Below are 16915 nucleotides of genomic sequence, written 5' to 3'. Positions count from 1 at the left end.
AAAAAAAAAAAGTGATACTGCTGCTGCTTTAAAAGTCCATAGAACTTTCTTTTCATCACGGATAAATGAATTAGACACAGGTGCTTGAGAATGCAATGACAGATTTCTTGCTCATCGGAAATAAACTGTGCAACTCGAAGGTTGAATGCCTGACACAGTTGCTATATTGGAGGGGACCACACTCTGGCACTCTTAAGACGCATGCACCCCTCCAATAAAGAGATACTCCAGCCAGCAGTCACAGTCTAAAAAGAATTGGGTTTGGTTCCTGAGCCTGACGCTGGGGATGCTGCGAGAGTTTCCAGCATTATGCAAGGATGACACCTAGTGGCCAGTCTCGGGGGTGCACGTTTACATGGTTCCAGTGGACTGAGCTGGATTATGGGGTGTGAGGGAGAGAGAAAGCATTAGAAATGTGAGAAAAACATCTATGCAGCTGTGAAAGAATGCTTAGAGTGCTGTAACCCCAGAGGTGACGGGTCTCATTTAGTTGGGTGAATTTTCAAACCTTATGCACGTAAAAATTAGCATATACACAAGTAAGTAGCATTTGTTTGAAAGTTATCCTCTAACACAGGGGTCAGGAACCTTTTGGCTGAGAGAGCCATAAACGCCACATATTTTAAAATGTAATTCCATGAGAGCCATACAATATGTTTAAAACTAAATACAAGTAAATGTGTGCATTTTATGTAAGATCACACTTTTAAAGTACAATAAGTCTCTGAAAATATTACACCAGGCCTAAAGACACCAATACATCTCCTATTAGGAAAACGGACCAAGTCAGGCTGCTATAGAGTCCTACACAGAAACTACACGCCAGCAGAAAACCTCACCTGAATCACGTGCTGTCCCTCACCTAACATAGAATAAAGAGACCAAAACGCATAACAAGAAGCATGCAGACAAAAACTGAATTGGAAACTGCAACAAGCCAGAGTCTCTGTATGCAGTGTAACAAAGGAAAAAAGAAACATCACACATCCTTATAAAACAAATCAAGAAATATAAAATCATCAGCAGTAAAACTGTACTAACAAAAAGAACATATTTCGAAACAGCTGATGAGTGGAATATCCAATAATTAAAAACTCATATAAAACATTTCCAGATACCAACAAAATATTTCAAAATAGCAGACACAAAGATCCAGTAATGAAAAATAATAAGGATACAAAAATTTTTTTGCTCTGCATACCTGGGAACATTGATATCCAGGTGTCCTGAGATTGTTCTGAATTAGCAGGAGGTGGGGTGGTTTGCTTGGAACTTTCTCCTCTCTCAGTCACATACCAGCGCTCTCTCTCACACTGGCTCTCAATGACACACCTATACACACATGCTCTCAGTCACTCACATATACAAATGTTTTTTCTCACTCACTTATATAGGCTCTTAATTACACATTTACACACATGCTGTCTATCTTTTCACGCTTACACACACACAGGCTTTCAATCACATAAATACATGCTGTCTTTTTCTCTCACACACAGACTCTCATTCACATGCTTACAAACATGTCCTCTCTTTCTCTCATTTACACACAGGCTCTCAATCACATACTCACATGCTCCCTCACCTAAATCAGCTCTCAATCACACACAGACACACATGGTCTCTCTCTCTCATTTAAACACAGGCTCTCAATCACATACTCACATGCTCCCTCACCTAAATCAGCTCTCAATCACACAGACACACATGGTCTCTCTCTCTCATTTAAACACAGGCTCTCAATCACATACTCACATGCTCCATCACCTAAACCAGCTGTCAATCAGACACAGACACACATGATCTCTCTCTTACTTATACACACAGGCTCTTAATCATACATACACATGATCTCTCTCACACACAAAGGATCTCAATCATACACACATACTCTTTCAAACAAACAGGTTTTCAATTACAAACTTACACATACAGGTTCCCAATGGTAAACTTACATTCATGCTCTCTCTCTCACAGGCAGGCTCTCAATCACAGACATACTCTCTTTCACATATACAGGCTCTCAATCATTCACATACATGCAATCTCTCACTCACACACACAGGATCTCAAACACACATGCTTGCTCGCTCATTCACTCTCTCTCTCCCCCTCCCCCACCCCCACCCCGGGAACTCGCGGCAGCAGCAGCCACCTCCCCAACGCTAACCTCCTTCATTTTCAGCCCTCGCGGAGGCGAAGGCGAAGGCGGAGTCCCATCGGCTGCGGTTGAAGATTTTCATTTTCCTCCGAGCCGCGCTGCAGTCTTCTTCCCGTCGGACACTAGCGTGCCTGCGCGGGTCTTCCCGCGCAGGCACCCGATGCTCTCCACTTCCTCTTCCGGGCCGCGGGAAGAAGAGAGCACCGGTGTGCTCTCTTCTTCCCGCGGCCCGGAAGAGGAAGTGGAGAGTATCGGGTGCCTGCGCGGGAAGACCCGCGCAGGCACCCGATGACTCCAGCGCTGGCACCCGGCTGACACCCGATGACTCCCGCGCAGGCACCCGGATGACTCCAGTCGGCGTGCTCTCTTCTCCTCCCCCCCGCGGCCCGGAAGAGGAAGTGGTGAGCATCGGGTGCCTGCGCGGAAGAAGAGACCACGCTAGTGTGGTCTCTTCTTCCCGCGCAGGCACCCGATGCTCTCCACTTCCTCTTTCGGGGGGGGGGGGGAGGAGAAGAGAGCACGCCGGTGCCGCTGACTCCAGCTGTCCTGCCGCGTTCCGCCCGGGCTGACAGCATTTTAAGCCCGGGCGGCGGGGAACCGCGAAGTATGGCGACACTTGTCTGCGAGCCAGATGCAGCCCTCAAAAGAGCCATATCTGGCTCGCGAGCCATGGGTTCCCGACCCCTGCTCTAACAGGTACATTTTCGAAGGAGCTATGCATGTAAATGTAACATACAATCATAGCAACTTTCAAACCTATGGACAATTCAATGGCATATACTGTAGTCATTTTCAAAAGCCCACTTACATGCGTAAAGTACCATTTTCATATGTAAAACCCAGTTTTAAGCATGTAAATGCTTTTGAAAATCAGGCCCTAAGGGAGCAAGAGGAAACTGACAGGCCATCAAAAAAAAAACAAAAAAAACAGAGAAAAGAAAAGAACTGTGAGCCCACTGCCCAGAGTAACAAACATGAGGTAATAGTCATGGCCGGTGCAAGGGTATTAGGCACCCTAGCGAAACTTCTGCCTTGCGCCTGTTCACAACCCCCCCCCCCTCCCCAATCTCGGCCCCCAACTCCTGCCTCATTCGCGGTGCGCTTTTCTGAGCCATAAGCAGGTTGGGTGGCGCTGGTGGCCCGCTGAATCTCTACTCCTCTTTGCCACGAGCGGGGGATAGGCTCCTCTCGCGGCCACACGTGGCTGCTCTACGGCGCCCCCTAGGCGCCGGCCCTGATAAAAGCAAAGTTTGTTTCTTTTTTTTCTTAAAGGTACAAAGCAGAGGCTCAAACGGAACCCCGGTGTGTCTTCAGGGGCTTGCCCCTTACATCTCTTCTTGCACGTCACTCTTCCCTCCTCTCCTTTCATACCACGCACTCTTTCAGGTCAGGCGACCGTGGCGTTCTCTGGTGCAGGGGATGATATTTAGCCCTTGTCCAAGACCATGTGGGAGGCTGGCCTGGCGGCTGTGCATAAAGTCCCCAGCTCAGCTCTCGTGTCGGACCTTCCGCTGGCTGGAGCTGGGGATGCTGTTTACAGCCTGCCGGCGTCGTGGTTATTTCTCCAGTGGTATGACACCTAGAGGCCAGATTCAGGCCACACACATGCCTAGGAAGGGGCGGTGCCATTTGCCCTTGTAGGCCAGAAGGTGCAGAGGACCTGACGGTCAGCACCACCTAGCTGGATAAGTGGCAATGTCTGAATATCCAGTTGTGTTCAGTGGCCGCCACTTAGCCGGATAACTAATTAAGTAGTTAGCCATCTGAATGGTGGATAGGATGGGGTATAATAGGGAGGAGCTACTTAATCAGGCTAATTTAGAGCCTCATTCAGTAAGCCACGTTAGGCCATTTAATGTGTGAAAAACAGTGTTTTTTGTGTGGTAAATTGCCTAATGCGGGGATAACATGAGGTACTGAAAATACCTCACATTATTGTAGGCCTGGCACCGTGAATATTTAAATGAGCTTATTAGTATGCAATTGCATACTGACGAGCCCATTACTATCCTGAAATATGTAAATCAAATCATGTGGCTTGCTGACAATTTCACAAGCCACGTTATTTGACCTGAAATTAACAACTCCAGAGTTGTTGTTAATTTCCTGAGGATGCCTCAGGCTGTTAACACACATCCCGAGGTACCCACATCCTAGACTTAGAAAGGGGCTGCTCGGCCCTATGGATGCCCCTCCCCCCAGGTTTAGTAAAAACCCCTGGGGTCTGCTTAGACCCCTTATCTACCCGCAACCCAACTCAGGGCTGGCCTTGAAAGTGGCCAGTTGTTTTACAAATAAACTATTTTTATACCCGTGGCAACGCTCCACCCTTCCCCTTTACAATAAAACACAGACCTCGTAGGCCGGGACCCTGACATCCCCCCCTCCCGTGATCCCCTCCAACCAAAATTTATCCCTGGTGATCTAGCAGACCCACCCCACCTCCCCCCACCAGATCATCTTCAGTTTGTAATGACCTTGATCCAACAAGGTAGACTTCCTTCCAAGCATTAGCAAGTCAGACTTATTTTAAAGTTTCTGTACTGGTTTTACTGGAGCCATTAGAGTCCTCTCCCAGAAAATATCCAATTAGTATCACCTTGTGCTCGTGCTGTAATTGCAATCTAAAACTCGACCCAGTATTACTTGTAAATCATGTTTTCTATTCCAAATAGAAGATTTAAAAACTCCCTTGGTATTAGTTTTGTTCAAATGACTGAATGTGCTGATTAGATTAATTTACGGATGCGTCAGTGGCAGCATCTTTATTAAATTCTAGGAACTGGTTTTCCAGTTAAGCGTTAATGCTCTTCATAAATTATCCAAATTATGACAGAAAATTTTTAAGTTAAACTTTAAAAAGAAAATGTAATTAGAAAATGTTGTGGCACAATAGTGCGCAGGAGGTTGGGTGCTCATGAAGACCGGGGGCACACGTCTGGGTTGATGAAGGCCCTTGGCCTTAGTATTTCAGCATAACCCCCGAGGTAGGCGTGTGGATCTTTTAAAAACGTTTTCTCATTTATTTCCTTCTTTCTGAGTTATCTGTTCAAGGGCTTCTCGTGCTTCTTGTGTGTCGTGTGTTACTGTTTTGCAGGTGGGCTTGGATGGAACTGGTAAGGCGACCTGCGCAGCCTTCGCCTGTCGTATCTCGGGCTGCAAGCTCTACAGGCTGTCGCTAAGCCTGAACTACGGCCATGCGGACTTCAGGGAGGACTTGAAAAAACTTTACAGGCAAACAGGGCTGCGGGGTCAGAGAACGGTCTTTCTCATCGCTGACTCAGACATAGTTAAGGTGAGCACTAATTTTGTCTATGTGTATATCTGGTCCGACGGTGTCCTCCTCCTCTTCTGGCCTTCCGGTCTAATCGGAACTGGTCTCTTTTGGGCTGGTGCACGATGAGGCTTCAGTTGAACCTACCTGGGGGATTTTTTATTTTTAAAAGCCTCCATCTAGTCCAGCCATCGCAGTGATAGTTTGTGCCTGGAGCCCGATGTTCAAGCAGTCTAAGGTTCGGTCAGTAGGTATCACTGCTGGGTGCTGGGTGAGACTCGTTCGCCTCAGGGGGTGTGAGCGCTGCCCTCCGTAGCATCCTGGGCCAGCCCCGGGGGGGGGGGGGGGGGGCAAAAGACCAGAGCTTGGCATCAAACCCAGATCTTCTGCTTGTCAGCACTGCCGCTGAGCCACTGGCCTGGCCCAAGGTAAGTGCTTGTAAACGTTATTAGTGATGCAGTGAACAAAGTAACGAATGTAAGTTTAGCAAAACTAAAATCCCTAAGAATTTCAGCATAGCATGCTTTGTTCAAAGTTAATTATTTTGCATGAAACGTATTTTTTTCCTAAGATAAGCATCCTGACTAGAATCACACCGATGGGTCACGTAACCTGTTATGTGCCAACCAATGGGGCTTCTCCCAAGTTCTCAAACTTTTCCCAAGTTCTCAAACACTAGGTGGTTTTGTGATTATTGGAGTTCAGTAACCTCAGTTTTTATCCTTGGTTCCATAAGGAACAAAGGCTTATCAGATCGTCGAGGATGTGTATCTATGTGTGCTCCCCCCTTTATCATTTCTAAATGGATAGATCAGGGTGAACCAAACTTTGTGTGGAGGCCGGCCCCAAAAGGAAACATCAGACTTTTGTACCTTTCAAATTTTGCAAATGATTTGGGGGATGCAGGAGTGGGACAAAGTCAACACTTTCCCCATAAGAAATACATTAGGGGCAAATTCAACTTATATTTTGTGAACCATTGCGTCAATTCTAACAAAAGTTGATATTTGGACATAAGGGATAAGGAACTTTATTTGGACAGAATTAAATGTTGGTCACTCCTTGGTTATATGGAAACACATTGATATTTCCTTCCACATATATTTTCAAATGATTTGATTTTGCTAAACCAAATTTTGCATAAAACTAGGCCCCTGAGGGGACATCTGACTTCTTTTCAAACAGTGCAAGCAATTGTGTGCAGGAGGATGGGCATGAAGAAGGAGACAAAATCGGAAATTTCTCCATAAGACACGCATGGGAGACAACTTTAATGTATCATATCTTGAGAACCACTGGGCCGATTATGTCAGGCCATGGCTGCCTAGGTTTGAATAACCCCCCCCCCCCCCCCCCCCCACAGCAGGAGTAGGCTGGACCCCCGAGTAGCTGGCCAGGAGTCCGGATCTTCTGCCTGCCCAGCTACCTCCCCTCCGAGTTGAAGTCTCCAGTTCTGGTGGCTGCAGCTCTTAAGTCGGTGGTGCATCAAGACAGGGTCAGGGGCACCTATTAAAGCCACAAGGCCGCAGTGAAACAGGAGACAGGAAGGTGCCCATGACAAACACAGAAAGACGGATAGAGGTGTCCACCAATGCAACAAGGTCAAAAGAGACACAGAGGCAACCCGGGACAGACAAACAGAAGGCCAATATTGTGGCCGGTACCAAAAACAGACAGAAACTAAATCTAAACCCGGGGACAAGCACGCAGACAACCCGGGAAAGAACACAAACTAAAGTGCGGCCTAAGTGCAAAGTCAGACAGGATCAAGAGCAAGGATGCAAGACCAGGAACTGCGGCCACAGCCAGGAGAAACGAACTCCAAGGTGAGGCAGGGAATTGTGGGTGAGCCAGGCTTTCTGAGGGAGTGGCAGTGCTGAGTTATGAGAGTCTTCAAGGCATAAGCCTATGCAGCTCAGACTGCGGCCCACTGAGGGCCCCTGCAGGCAGGAGGGCCGCCCTGCAGCCAGGGTCCTTGCAGATTCTCATGAAATGTTCTGTCTAGCTGCAGGGTACAATTCTCTTTAAGTAGTATGATGGACGTGTTAGAAGCTCCTTAGTGGGGAGGAGAGAGTCGTGAGGCATTGTGCTGGGGAGTAATCAACTTTAAATCACTTCCTGTGAGTGTTGTTACCTGCATTGAACATTCTCTTGCTGTGAGGTGAGAAGGCCCAGATCGAGGGGGGCGGGACCCGGTGTGACATCATCGGGAGGTGCCCCTCGGGACTGAGATAAAAACGAGGCCCCTGCGGCACATTGACCGGGAGGAGAGAGTCGTGAGGCATTGTGCTGGGGAGTAATCAACTTTAAATCACTTCCTGTGAGTGTTTGTTACCTGCATTGAACATTCTCTTGCTGTGAGGTGAGAAGGCCCAGATCGAGGGGGGCGGGGACCCGGTGTGACATCATCGGGAGGTGCCCCTCGGGACTGAGATAAAAACGAGGCCCCTGCGGCACATTGACCGGGAGGAGAGAGTCGTGAGGCATTGTGCTGGGGAGTAATCGACTTTAAATCGCTTCCTGTGAGTGTTTGTTACCTGCATTGAACATTCTCTTGCTGTGAGGTGAGAAGGCCCGGATCGAGGGGACGGGACCCGGTGTGATGTCATCGGGAGGTGCCCCTCGGGACCGAGATAAAAACGAGGCCCCTGCGGTACTCTGACCGGGAGGAGAGAGTCGTGAGGCATTGTGCTGGGGAGTAATCAACTTTAAATCGCTTCCTGTGAGTGTTTGTTACCTGCATTGAACATTCTCTTGCTGTGAGGTGAGAAGGCCCGGATCGAGGGGACGGGACCCGGTGTGATGTCATCGGGAGGTGCCCCTCGGGACCGAGATAAAAGCGAGGCCCCTGTGGCACATTGACCGGGAGGAGAGAGTCGTGAGGCATTGTGCTGGGGAGTAATCAACTTTAAATCGCTTCCTGTGAGTGTTTGTTACCTGCATTGAACATTCTCTTGCTGTGAGGTGAGAAGGCCCGGATCGAGGGGACGGGACCCGGTGTGATGTCATCGGGAGGTGCCCCTCGGGACCGAGATAAAAGCGAGGCCCCTGTGGCACATTGACCGGGAGGAGAGAGTCGTGAGGCATTGTGCTGGGGAGTAATCAACTTTAAATCACTTCCTGTGAGTGTTTGTTACCTGCATTGAACATTCTCTTGCTGTGAGGTGAGAAGGCCTGGACTGAGGGGGCGGGACCTGGTGTGACATTGGGTGATGCCCCCTCGGGACAGAGATAAAAACCCCTGCAGCTCGCAGCCAAAGCCGTGCACCAAAGAGGCGCGCCCCTGGGTAAAAAAATAAATTATGGGAAGGAAACGTAAATCTAAAAATTATACTTTTTCACCTTCGACCCCTTTGTCAAAAAGAGTTGGACCCATGGACTCACACATCAGGCGACTGGGTGAGTCCAGTGCTGGGGGATTTGTAGAAGGAAACTCCTCTGGAGTTACCTTAAGCCCTAGGTCCCCACAACCCTCCTTACAACCTATAATGGAAGGACTATTGTGGGCAAGAACTGGTATAGAATCTCATAGTGAGAGTTACCCAAGGCAAACTTGGCAGTGGGGAAACCATAGAGGGAAATATACAAACTAGTTTAATTCCCATGGGTAGCGAGGCCGCTGCTAGTAATGTTAGAATTTCTTGCCTGCAATTCTTGAATTATGTAATGAAGGAGAAGACAATATTGTAGAACCTGAAAATGTAACTTTATCTGATTTATGGAGACTTATTGTGAAGATAGATAAAAAAACTGTCTAGTACTATTTCTAATGTTCATACTTTTTCAGTGGAAACAAGAGCTAAACTGGTAGAATTAGATGATAGGACTGAAAATTTGGAACAAGCAGTAGCAAATTTGAACCCAGTAGTTAAAAACTTACAGGCCACCAGTATCTCTTCCATTAAAGGTAATATGATAATACATACTAGGATAGAAGAGTTAGAGAATGAAGGGAGGTCACTTAATCTTCATTTATTAAACTTTCCTATTTCTCGATTAATGTCAGATTTTGAATTGTTTAAAAAATATTTGGTGGATAGACTTTCTTATGAGATGGAAAAAATTCCAACTATTTCTAAAATGTATTACCTGCCTAAGAGAAGAACGCTTCAAGCTGCAGAGGGTGGCATAGACACTTTAGAAAGTCCAGGGGGCTCCACTTTTTTAGAAGATTCCCTGGATAATAGAGCGTCTAGGGCTACCTCGCTAGTCACGTTTTCACTGAAAAAGGATAAAGACCTGTTCTTTACTAAATACTTCCAAAATAAAAATTCTGACTTCTGTGGCCTTTCCTGATGTTTCCCGTGCAGCACAGGCACGGCGGAAACTTTTCCTGTCTATAAAGCAAGCAGTGCTAGATATGGGAGGCACTTTCTTTTTGAAATTCCCGTGTAAGTGCCACATTACTTATCAAACCAATAAATTTGTTTTTCTTGATGCCCCCTCACATGGAGCGTTTTCTTCAGGATAAATCTAGAGTACTTTAGGTATAAGGATAAGGTTGTAATTGAAAAGTAGACGCACGTTTGAACCTCATACCTCAACCTCCTCTAGATGCGGGCTGATCCAGATATTACTTATTTGTTTATTTTCTGGCATTCTTGATTGTATCATTTATTTGTAAATGTTATGATTGAATTAAAAAAAAAAAAAGCTCCTTAGGTACTGATTGTTCACAAAGACACCGTGGCAGTTTCAACACCTATCCCATTACATTCATTGTTTTGGTTAACTAGGGAGTGGAAGACGCTGGCAAGCGGACCCATAGCTTGTTTTATTTTAACATTTTCTTTGGGGAGTTGAGGGGTTCAGCCCAGAAGGGCCCATTTTTCACATATTGGGTGGGGGTCAGGCCAGAGCGTCACTTTTTTTTTTTACAAAAATCATATCCACTTCACTGGTTATATTGTTTTGAATATAGCCGGTTAAGCCTTATGTTATCCGACCACACACGCAGACGGATACTTTTAGGATTGCTCTGAGGCAGCTTAATTTAGCTGGATAATCTTGTTCTGCTCTGGAATGCCACTCTTTTATCCAGATAAAAGTTAGACAGATAACTCCCACGTTAAAGGGAATATGGACCTTCTGGGGCTTTTTTTTCTTTCTCAAATTTTGCCTTTCCTGGTGAGTGCACTAATTGAATTATACAACTCGCTAAAAATAAAATTGACTTTTGGGTGCAATTCTCTAATCCCTAAATTTCCCTTTAGTAACTGTGGGGCCTATTTACAAAGCCGAGATAACAAGCAATAAATGCCAAATTTGACCTTTAATGCACCTGAAAACTGGGTTAATCCCTGATAGCCACAATACCCTTTTGAGCACTGAGGAACTGCAAAAAATCGACCCAACACCAGGAAAATACTAATGAGCTGCGTTGCATGCTAAGCAGGTCATTATTATTAAAGTGGCGTGACATCCAAATAAGCAAGAACAAGACTGCCAGGTCCAAAAAAAAAGCTATGGAATACGCAGATCTTGATAAACTGCACAATCTGCATTAATCCTTAGGAAATTAACTACACCTCAAGAGTTAATTCCCCCCCAGAGCGTCGCGGGTTAACGAGCCTGCCAGGGCTCTCGGGTTTCCCCGGTCACTAAAGCAGCAAAAGTTTCTGACTTGACTTGGCTCTCTTCTGTGCAGATTAAAACCCTTAGCCACATCCGGGGCGGATTGCAGGAAACTATCGGCCCAGGGGATTTTTTTCTAAACTGGCCCACAGGGTATCTAAGTTCCTCATGTCAAAACAGGCCAGAAACATCTAATAATTTTAAAAAGTCATATAAATGTATTCTAATATTTTCCAAATACCACTAAAATATTTCAAAACAGCAGACACATGAAATAACACCCTGAAATTTAAAATAATAGGATTAAAAAAAACCTCTAGCTCTCCATACCATAAAATAAATAAATGGAGATCCAAGATGGCGTGCCAGAGGGTGGCTGTGTGGCGCCTCTCTCCTATCACTTACCTTGGCTGATTTCCTAATGCCTCATTCGGGGCGAAAACGGAGGGCCCGCGAAAGGCTGAATTCGGAAGCCATGTCGTCTGGCCAGCTACGAGGACCGATGGACGCGCACATCACGAGGAGGAATGGAGAGCCTGGGGTTGAATCGCAGGAGGGTCGCCAAGGAGACGCCCTCCATGATTCACTAACATCTCTATCACCGGCTGAAAGGACTGCCCCTGAGAATCCTGCGGCGAGTAGAACGGCTAACCTGACCCGGATGGAATTGTTTCCGGACGACGCCAGGGAGGGGGTTTCGCAAAGGTCGGAGGAAGAGCCGGCTAGAGCGCTTCAACCAGGAGCCCGTGAGTTCGAAGGTGGAGAAATACACGAAGGAGAATTGCAGACTCTGGAGGAGCTGGAACCATGGCATAATGGAGGAGATTTAGAAGAAGGTGACTTGTCTGAGTATAAAACAGCAGTAACATCTCTGGTAAGACTTGAAACATTCACATTGGAGGCAATTTGGCTTGCTATCGAAACCTTGAATAAGAATATGACTGCACAGATTAGTCCTATAGTAAAGAAAGTGGGGCAGCTACAAAAGCAAGTTAATAAATTTAAAGAGAAGCAAACTGAAGTAAAACAAGAAATTGATGCCTTGAAATTGGAATCGGGAGAAATGAAAAAATATTGTCAAAATCTGGTGAAAGATAACTTATATTTATTAAGAAAATTGGAAAACATGGAAAATAACCAACGAAATAAAAATTTTAAAGTAATTAACTTTCCTAAGAAATTAACGGTTTCACCAAATGAGATGTGGTGAAAGTTTGCTTTGGAGGTTTTAAAAATACCACAGGCTACATTACCTCCATTATCGAAGATTTATTATCTTCCCTCTAAGAAAAAGAGCCCTATAGAAGGTGGAGAAATGCAGCAGTTGTCACCATTAAATATATCTGAGATCTTGGAAACATCTACTGAAGAAGTGATTCAATCAGCTACACTTATAATATCCTTCTTATTGGATTCGGATCGAGATTGGGTTCTCAAAATGTATTTTAGGAATCAACGGCAATTATTTCTTGGTATGAATGGGCAAATATTTCTGGACCTAGCTAAAGACACTCAATTAAGGAGGAAGAAATTTCTTGAATTAAAACCTAGAGTCTTACAGCTCGGAACATTATTTTTTCTTAAGTTTCCCTGTAAATGTGTTATTAAATTTAAAGATCTGACTTTAACATGGCAATGGTAAAAGACAGAGAGGCTTTGACAAGGCGTATAGAAATGTTGGAAAATAGTTCTAAAAAATTAAATTTACGATTCTTAAATTTTCCAAGAGTTGTGGGAGAAGAACCTTTGATAACTCTGAAAAAAATGTGTGTGGAGCAATTTGGGTTCACCCTGGAACAGACTCCTGTAATAAATAATTGTTTTTTTCTCCCTGTGAGAGGGGATTTACCAGAGACGGAGTTGTTTCAGGGGGACCTTACAAATTTTTTGGAGGACTCCTCAAACAACGTAATAAGTTGGGGAACTTTGTTGGTCTCTCTTCATTCTACTGCCGATGTTAACATAGTGATGAAAACATACTTTAATAAATTTCCAATCTCTTATCAACAAAAACAAATTAAGGTTTTCCCAGATCTAGCCTATTCTACTCAGGTGAGACGGAAAGCCTTTTTGGCATTCCGTCAAGACGCGATATCATTAGGTTTATCATTTCAGTTACGGTATCCCTGTAAATGTATAATTAAAAGACAGGATGATGTTTTTATTTTTTTTGTTCCCGACCAACTAAAAAATTTTTTGAACCAGATTAGACAGCCCTCATCGACCCCAGCTACCAGTTAAGATGAGAATGAGAAGGTTTAGGATATGCTAATTGTGTTCTAGAATTAGTTTACTTGAGAAAATCTCCCATTGTTTAGAACTAAAACCCCTCCATTTGATTGATAGTTAATAGATTTTCTTTTTCCTTAAATGTGTGTAATATGTTTATTTAATATGTTTATTTAATTTATTAATATTTCAATTATATAATCTGATGGATGTATAATTAATGAAACTGATAAATAAAGAATTAAAAAAAAAATAATAATAATTTAAAGATCTGACTTATACCTTTTTTCAACCCGATCAGTTATGTAAATTTCTTAGTGAAAAATTGCCTATTGAAATGGTTGCCAGCTCTAGTCCAGAAGATGTAACCTAATATGTGAATTTCTGTTCTTTAGAAATGTAACCATTCCTTCCATAGTGCTTTCATAAATGGAGTAATCCGTTTTGTTATTTCATAACTAAAGACGTCTCTTGAGTAGGGTCTCCCACTATAATTGAGGGCTATGGTTATTATGACATATTGTATGTATGTATTTTTGATCACTTTTCTGGCATAATATTGTTTTCCTTTCAAATGTATATGTTTTGTATCTTTGAAAATGTTTAATAAATAGAAAATAAAAATAAATACATAAATAAATAAATATCAAGGATCTTTTGATTTCCACTCACCCAGAGATTGTTGTGTATTTGGGGAAAAATGGGAGGGCACTCAGTCTTTATCCTCTGTCTCTCCCCTTCACACACAAAGGCATTCTCTCTCTCTCATACACATGCAGGTGCTCACTCTCATACACACATGCAGGTGCTGACTCTCTCGTATACATGCAGGCTTGCTTACATACAGGCTCTCATACAAACATGCAGGTACTCTCTCTCACACATATGTAGGCTCCCTCTGTCTCTCATACACATATTTAGGCTTACATACTCAGGCTCTTGCTGTCTCATAACACTCATGCAGGCGCTCTCTGTCTTTTAGCACATATGCAGGCTCTTTCTGTGATACACACATGCAAGTATTCTTTATCTCATACACTCATGCAGGCTCTCTGTCTCTCATGCACACTTGCAGGTTCTCCTCTCATGCACATACAGGCACTTTCCCTCATGCAGGCACACATGCAGTCCCTCTCAGCAGACCACGTGCCTGTACCACTGGCCCACTGGGGGATGCCTGATCCCCCGATAGGCCACTTTCCCCCTGGCCACTTTGTCCCCTCCCCCATCAGGTCAGCTCCCTTCCTTTGCCCCTGCAGAAGGTCCCCGTCCCAGCCCACAATTCCCTCTTTCCCCATCTCTACTGACACCCCCCCCCCCCCCCGGCCCTCCCTTCCCTGGATTTCCTCTTTACCGTAAGGAGCCCTCAGGTTGTTTTGAGACAGGAGTGATCCCCAATTGCTTCTGCCTCGCTGATGTTGTAATCCAAAACAATGCTGACTGGCCGGAGGCTCCCTTTTGCAGGAAACCCTTAGCTAGCCAGCCCCATCAGTCCGACTCTTTTCAGCATGCAAAAAAAAAAGCATTCTAGAGGCACAGAACCCACCCTGTTCTGCACCCAGCAGCTGTCCATCACTCCTTGCTCCGTGGGTTCCCGGTAGCTGCAGAAACATCTGGTGGCGTGGGAACTCTGTGAAAGTTACAGACCTCGGGAGAAGCTCCTCTGCTCAGCACATTACAGGTGGCCTGACTCGTCCGGGCTACTGCTGTTCTCTCTGTGAGCACAGAAACCTATTAGAACATGTTTCCAGCACGAAGCGTATACATTAGCCTTCGGCGACCAGGATGAATTTGATTCAACCGCTGCAGGTTAGGTCATTTTCTGCTGTGGTATTGTAATGGAATCTACCAGCCTCTTACCATGTCAGGTTTCCTTTCTATTAAAAAGAAAAAGAAAACCATACTTATGTTTTCACGCTGGAAATGTTTTATTCTTTTTGTACCTGTATTTTTTTTGTTTGTTTGTTTGTTTGTTTTATTTCTTGACTAGGTACCGTAATAATTTAGTTATCACTGGCAGTGCTGACAAATTCTGAAGGGTACTGACTTGCAGCTGATAAAGTCTTCCCTTTACCCCAGGAGTCATTTTTGGAAGACTTAAACTGCATTTTAAATTCAGGAGCGCTCCCTGACCTCTTTGATACCGAGGAACTGGACAGTATCGTTCTGGAGCTTAAAGGCACTGCTGCCGAGGCCGATGTCCCTGACAGCAGGCAAGCGATTGTATCGTTTTTCTGGCAGGTATTAATGTTAAATACGTTTGTTTTAACGATCTTGGGTGCCCCCGTGAAGCAGGAAGTGGGCGAGAAGACCGTTTGCAATTGTGCGAGCAGTACGGTTTTCACGAGCAGTGCAATGGAAAGACTACAAACAGCGCCTTTAGCCAGTGAGATCGCCGGTAGGAGGGGGGGCTCCCCGGTTCGTCGTAATTTCGTGGCTGCAGCCTCTGCTGCCAACTTTACTTGCATCCAGGCCCTTTCCACGTCGCCTCTTGTTGCCGCCTCCCTCTTAGCGATCGCTGCGGCATTCTCACCCCATCACCTACCACTGAATGCCCCACAGCTGCCAGCTCATTCCCCCGCTACCTCCACAGCGCTTTCTGTTGCTCTCGCCCCTGATTTTCCTTCCCCACCCCCCTATCCTGCTGTAGCCCCTGCCGCCAGTCTTCCCTAGAGTTTCCGTAGACCAGCCACTTGGCTCAGTTTAGCAGGCAGGGACTGCGCGGGGCAGCGACTTACGGCATAGAGCCAATCAGCAGCCGGAGCATTGACGGGGAGGATCTGCAGCAGCAGCAGCAGCCGCCGCTCTGGGAGGGGGGAGAGGAAGCATGACGGGAGATGATGCTGGCGGTGGAGAGGGGGAAATTGTTGGGTGAGAGGAAGGAGAAGGAGTTTTAATGGGGAAGAAGAGATCATGGGTAGAGGGGCAATGGGAGACAAAAATACTAACCAGCTCTCACCCTGCACTGGATCTGATTGGGCCGCTGCTGGCGTCCATCAGATCTCCGCCCTTGTCAGATTGAGCGTGGCCACTCCCAGAGGGCTTCAGGGGAATAGCATGGGAGGAGCTTTAAAGAATTTCAAAAAGAAAGCTTCAGCAGCGCGTTTTTCTCTTTACATACGGGGAGCGAATTGCATTTATTTGCTCTGTGCAATTTGAAAACGCTCAGCAGGGCTCAGAGGAATCGGCTTTCCTTTCTGTTTAAAATTAGGACCAGTAAGAGTACCGGCAGAGATTCTTTACAAGAGGATCTTCTGATAAGAAAGGCTTGGTGTGCAGCAGAGTCCTGGGCTGCCTGTCATCCTCCTGGATCCCATGCCAGTCCTTATATATTCCGTCTGCACATTGAAATGCAGAGAGCTCTACCGAGTCTCTACCATAAGAACATAAGAAAATGCCATACTGGGTCAGACCAAGGGTCCATCAAGCCCAGCATCCTGTTTCTAACAGTGGCCAATCCAGGCCATAAGAACCTGGCAAGTACCCAAAAACTAAGTCTATTCCATGTTACTGTTGCTAATGGCAGTGGCTATTCTCTAAGTGAACTTAATAGCAGGTAATGGACTTCTCCTCCAAGAACTTATCCAATCCTTTTTTAAACACAGCTATACTAACTGCACTAACCACATCCTCTGGCAACAAATTCCAGAGTTTAATTGTGCGTTGAGTAAAAAAGA

At 45.4% G+C, this 16915-nt stretch overlaps 1 protein-coding gene across 2 annotated transcripts in view; it reads left to right on the top strand.

The window, feature by feature from the left end:
* The window catches only part of DNAH14 (dynein axonemal heavy chain 14), a 461040-nt gene that overhangs the window by 296037 nt on the left and 148088 nt on the right, over positions 1-16915 (top strand). For both annotated transcript variants that reach the window (XM_029593090.1, XM_029593089.1), the window contains exons 55-56: positions 5259-5456; positions 15318-15479. In XM_029593090.1, the coding sequence (XP_029448950.1) occupies positions 5259-5456; positions 15318-15479 (360 nt within the window). The remainder of the gene's footprint in view (positions 1-5258; positions 5457-15317; positions 15480-16915) is intronic.

The sequence above is a fragment of the Rhinatrema bivittatum genome, chromosome 3 (assembly GCF_901001135.1).
Source record: "Rhinatrema bivittatum chromosome 3, aRhiBiv1.1, whole genome shotgun sequence".
NCBI classification, from domain to species: Eukaryota; Metazoa; Chordata; class Amphibia; order Gymnophiona; family Rhinatrematidae; genus Rhinatrema; species Rhinatrema bivittatum.
The sequence above is the reverse complement of the archived record's forward strand: the minus strand, read 5'-3'. Positions and strand labels throughout refer to the sequence as shown.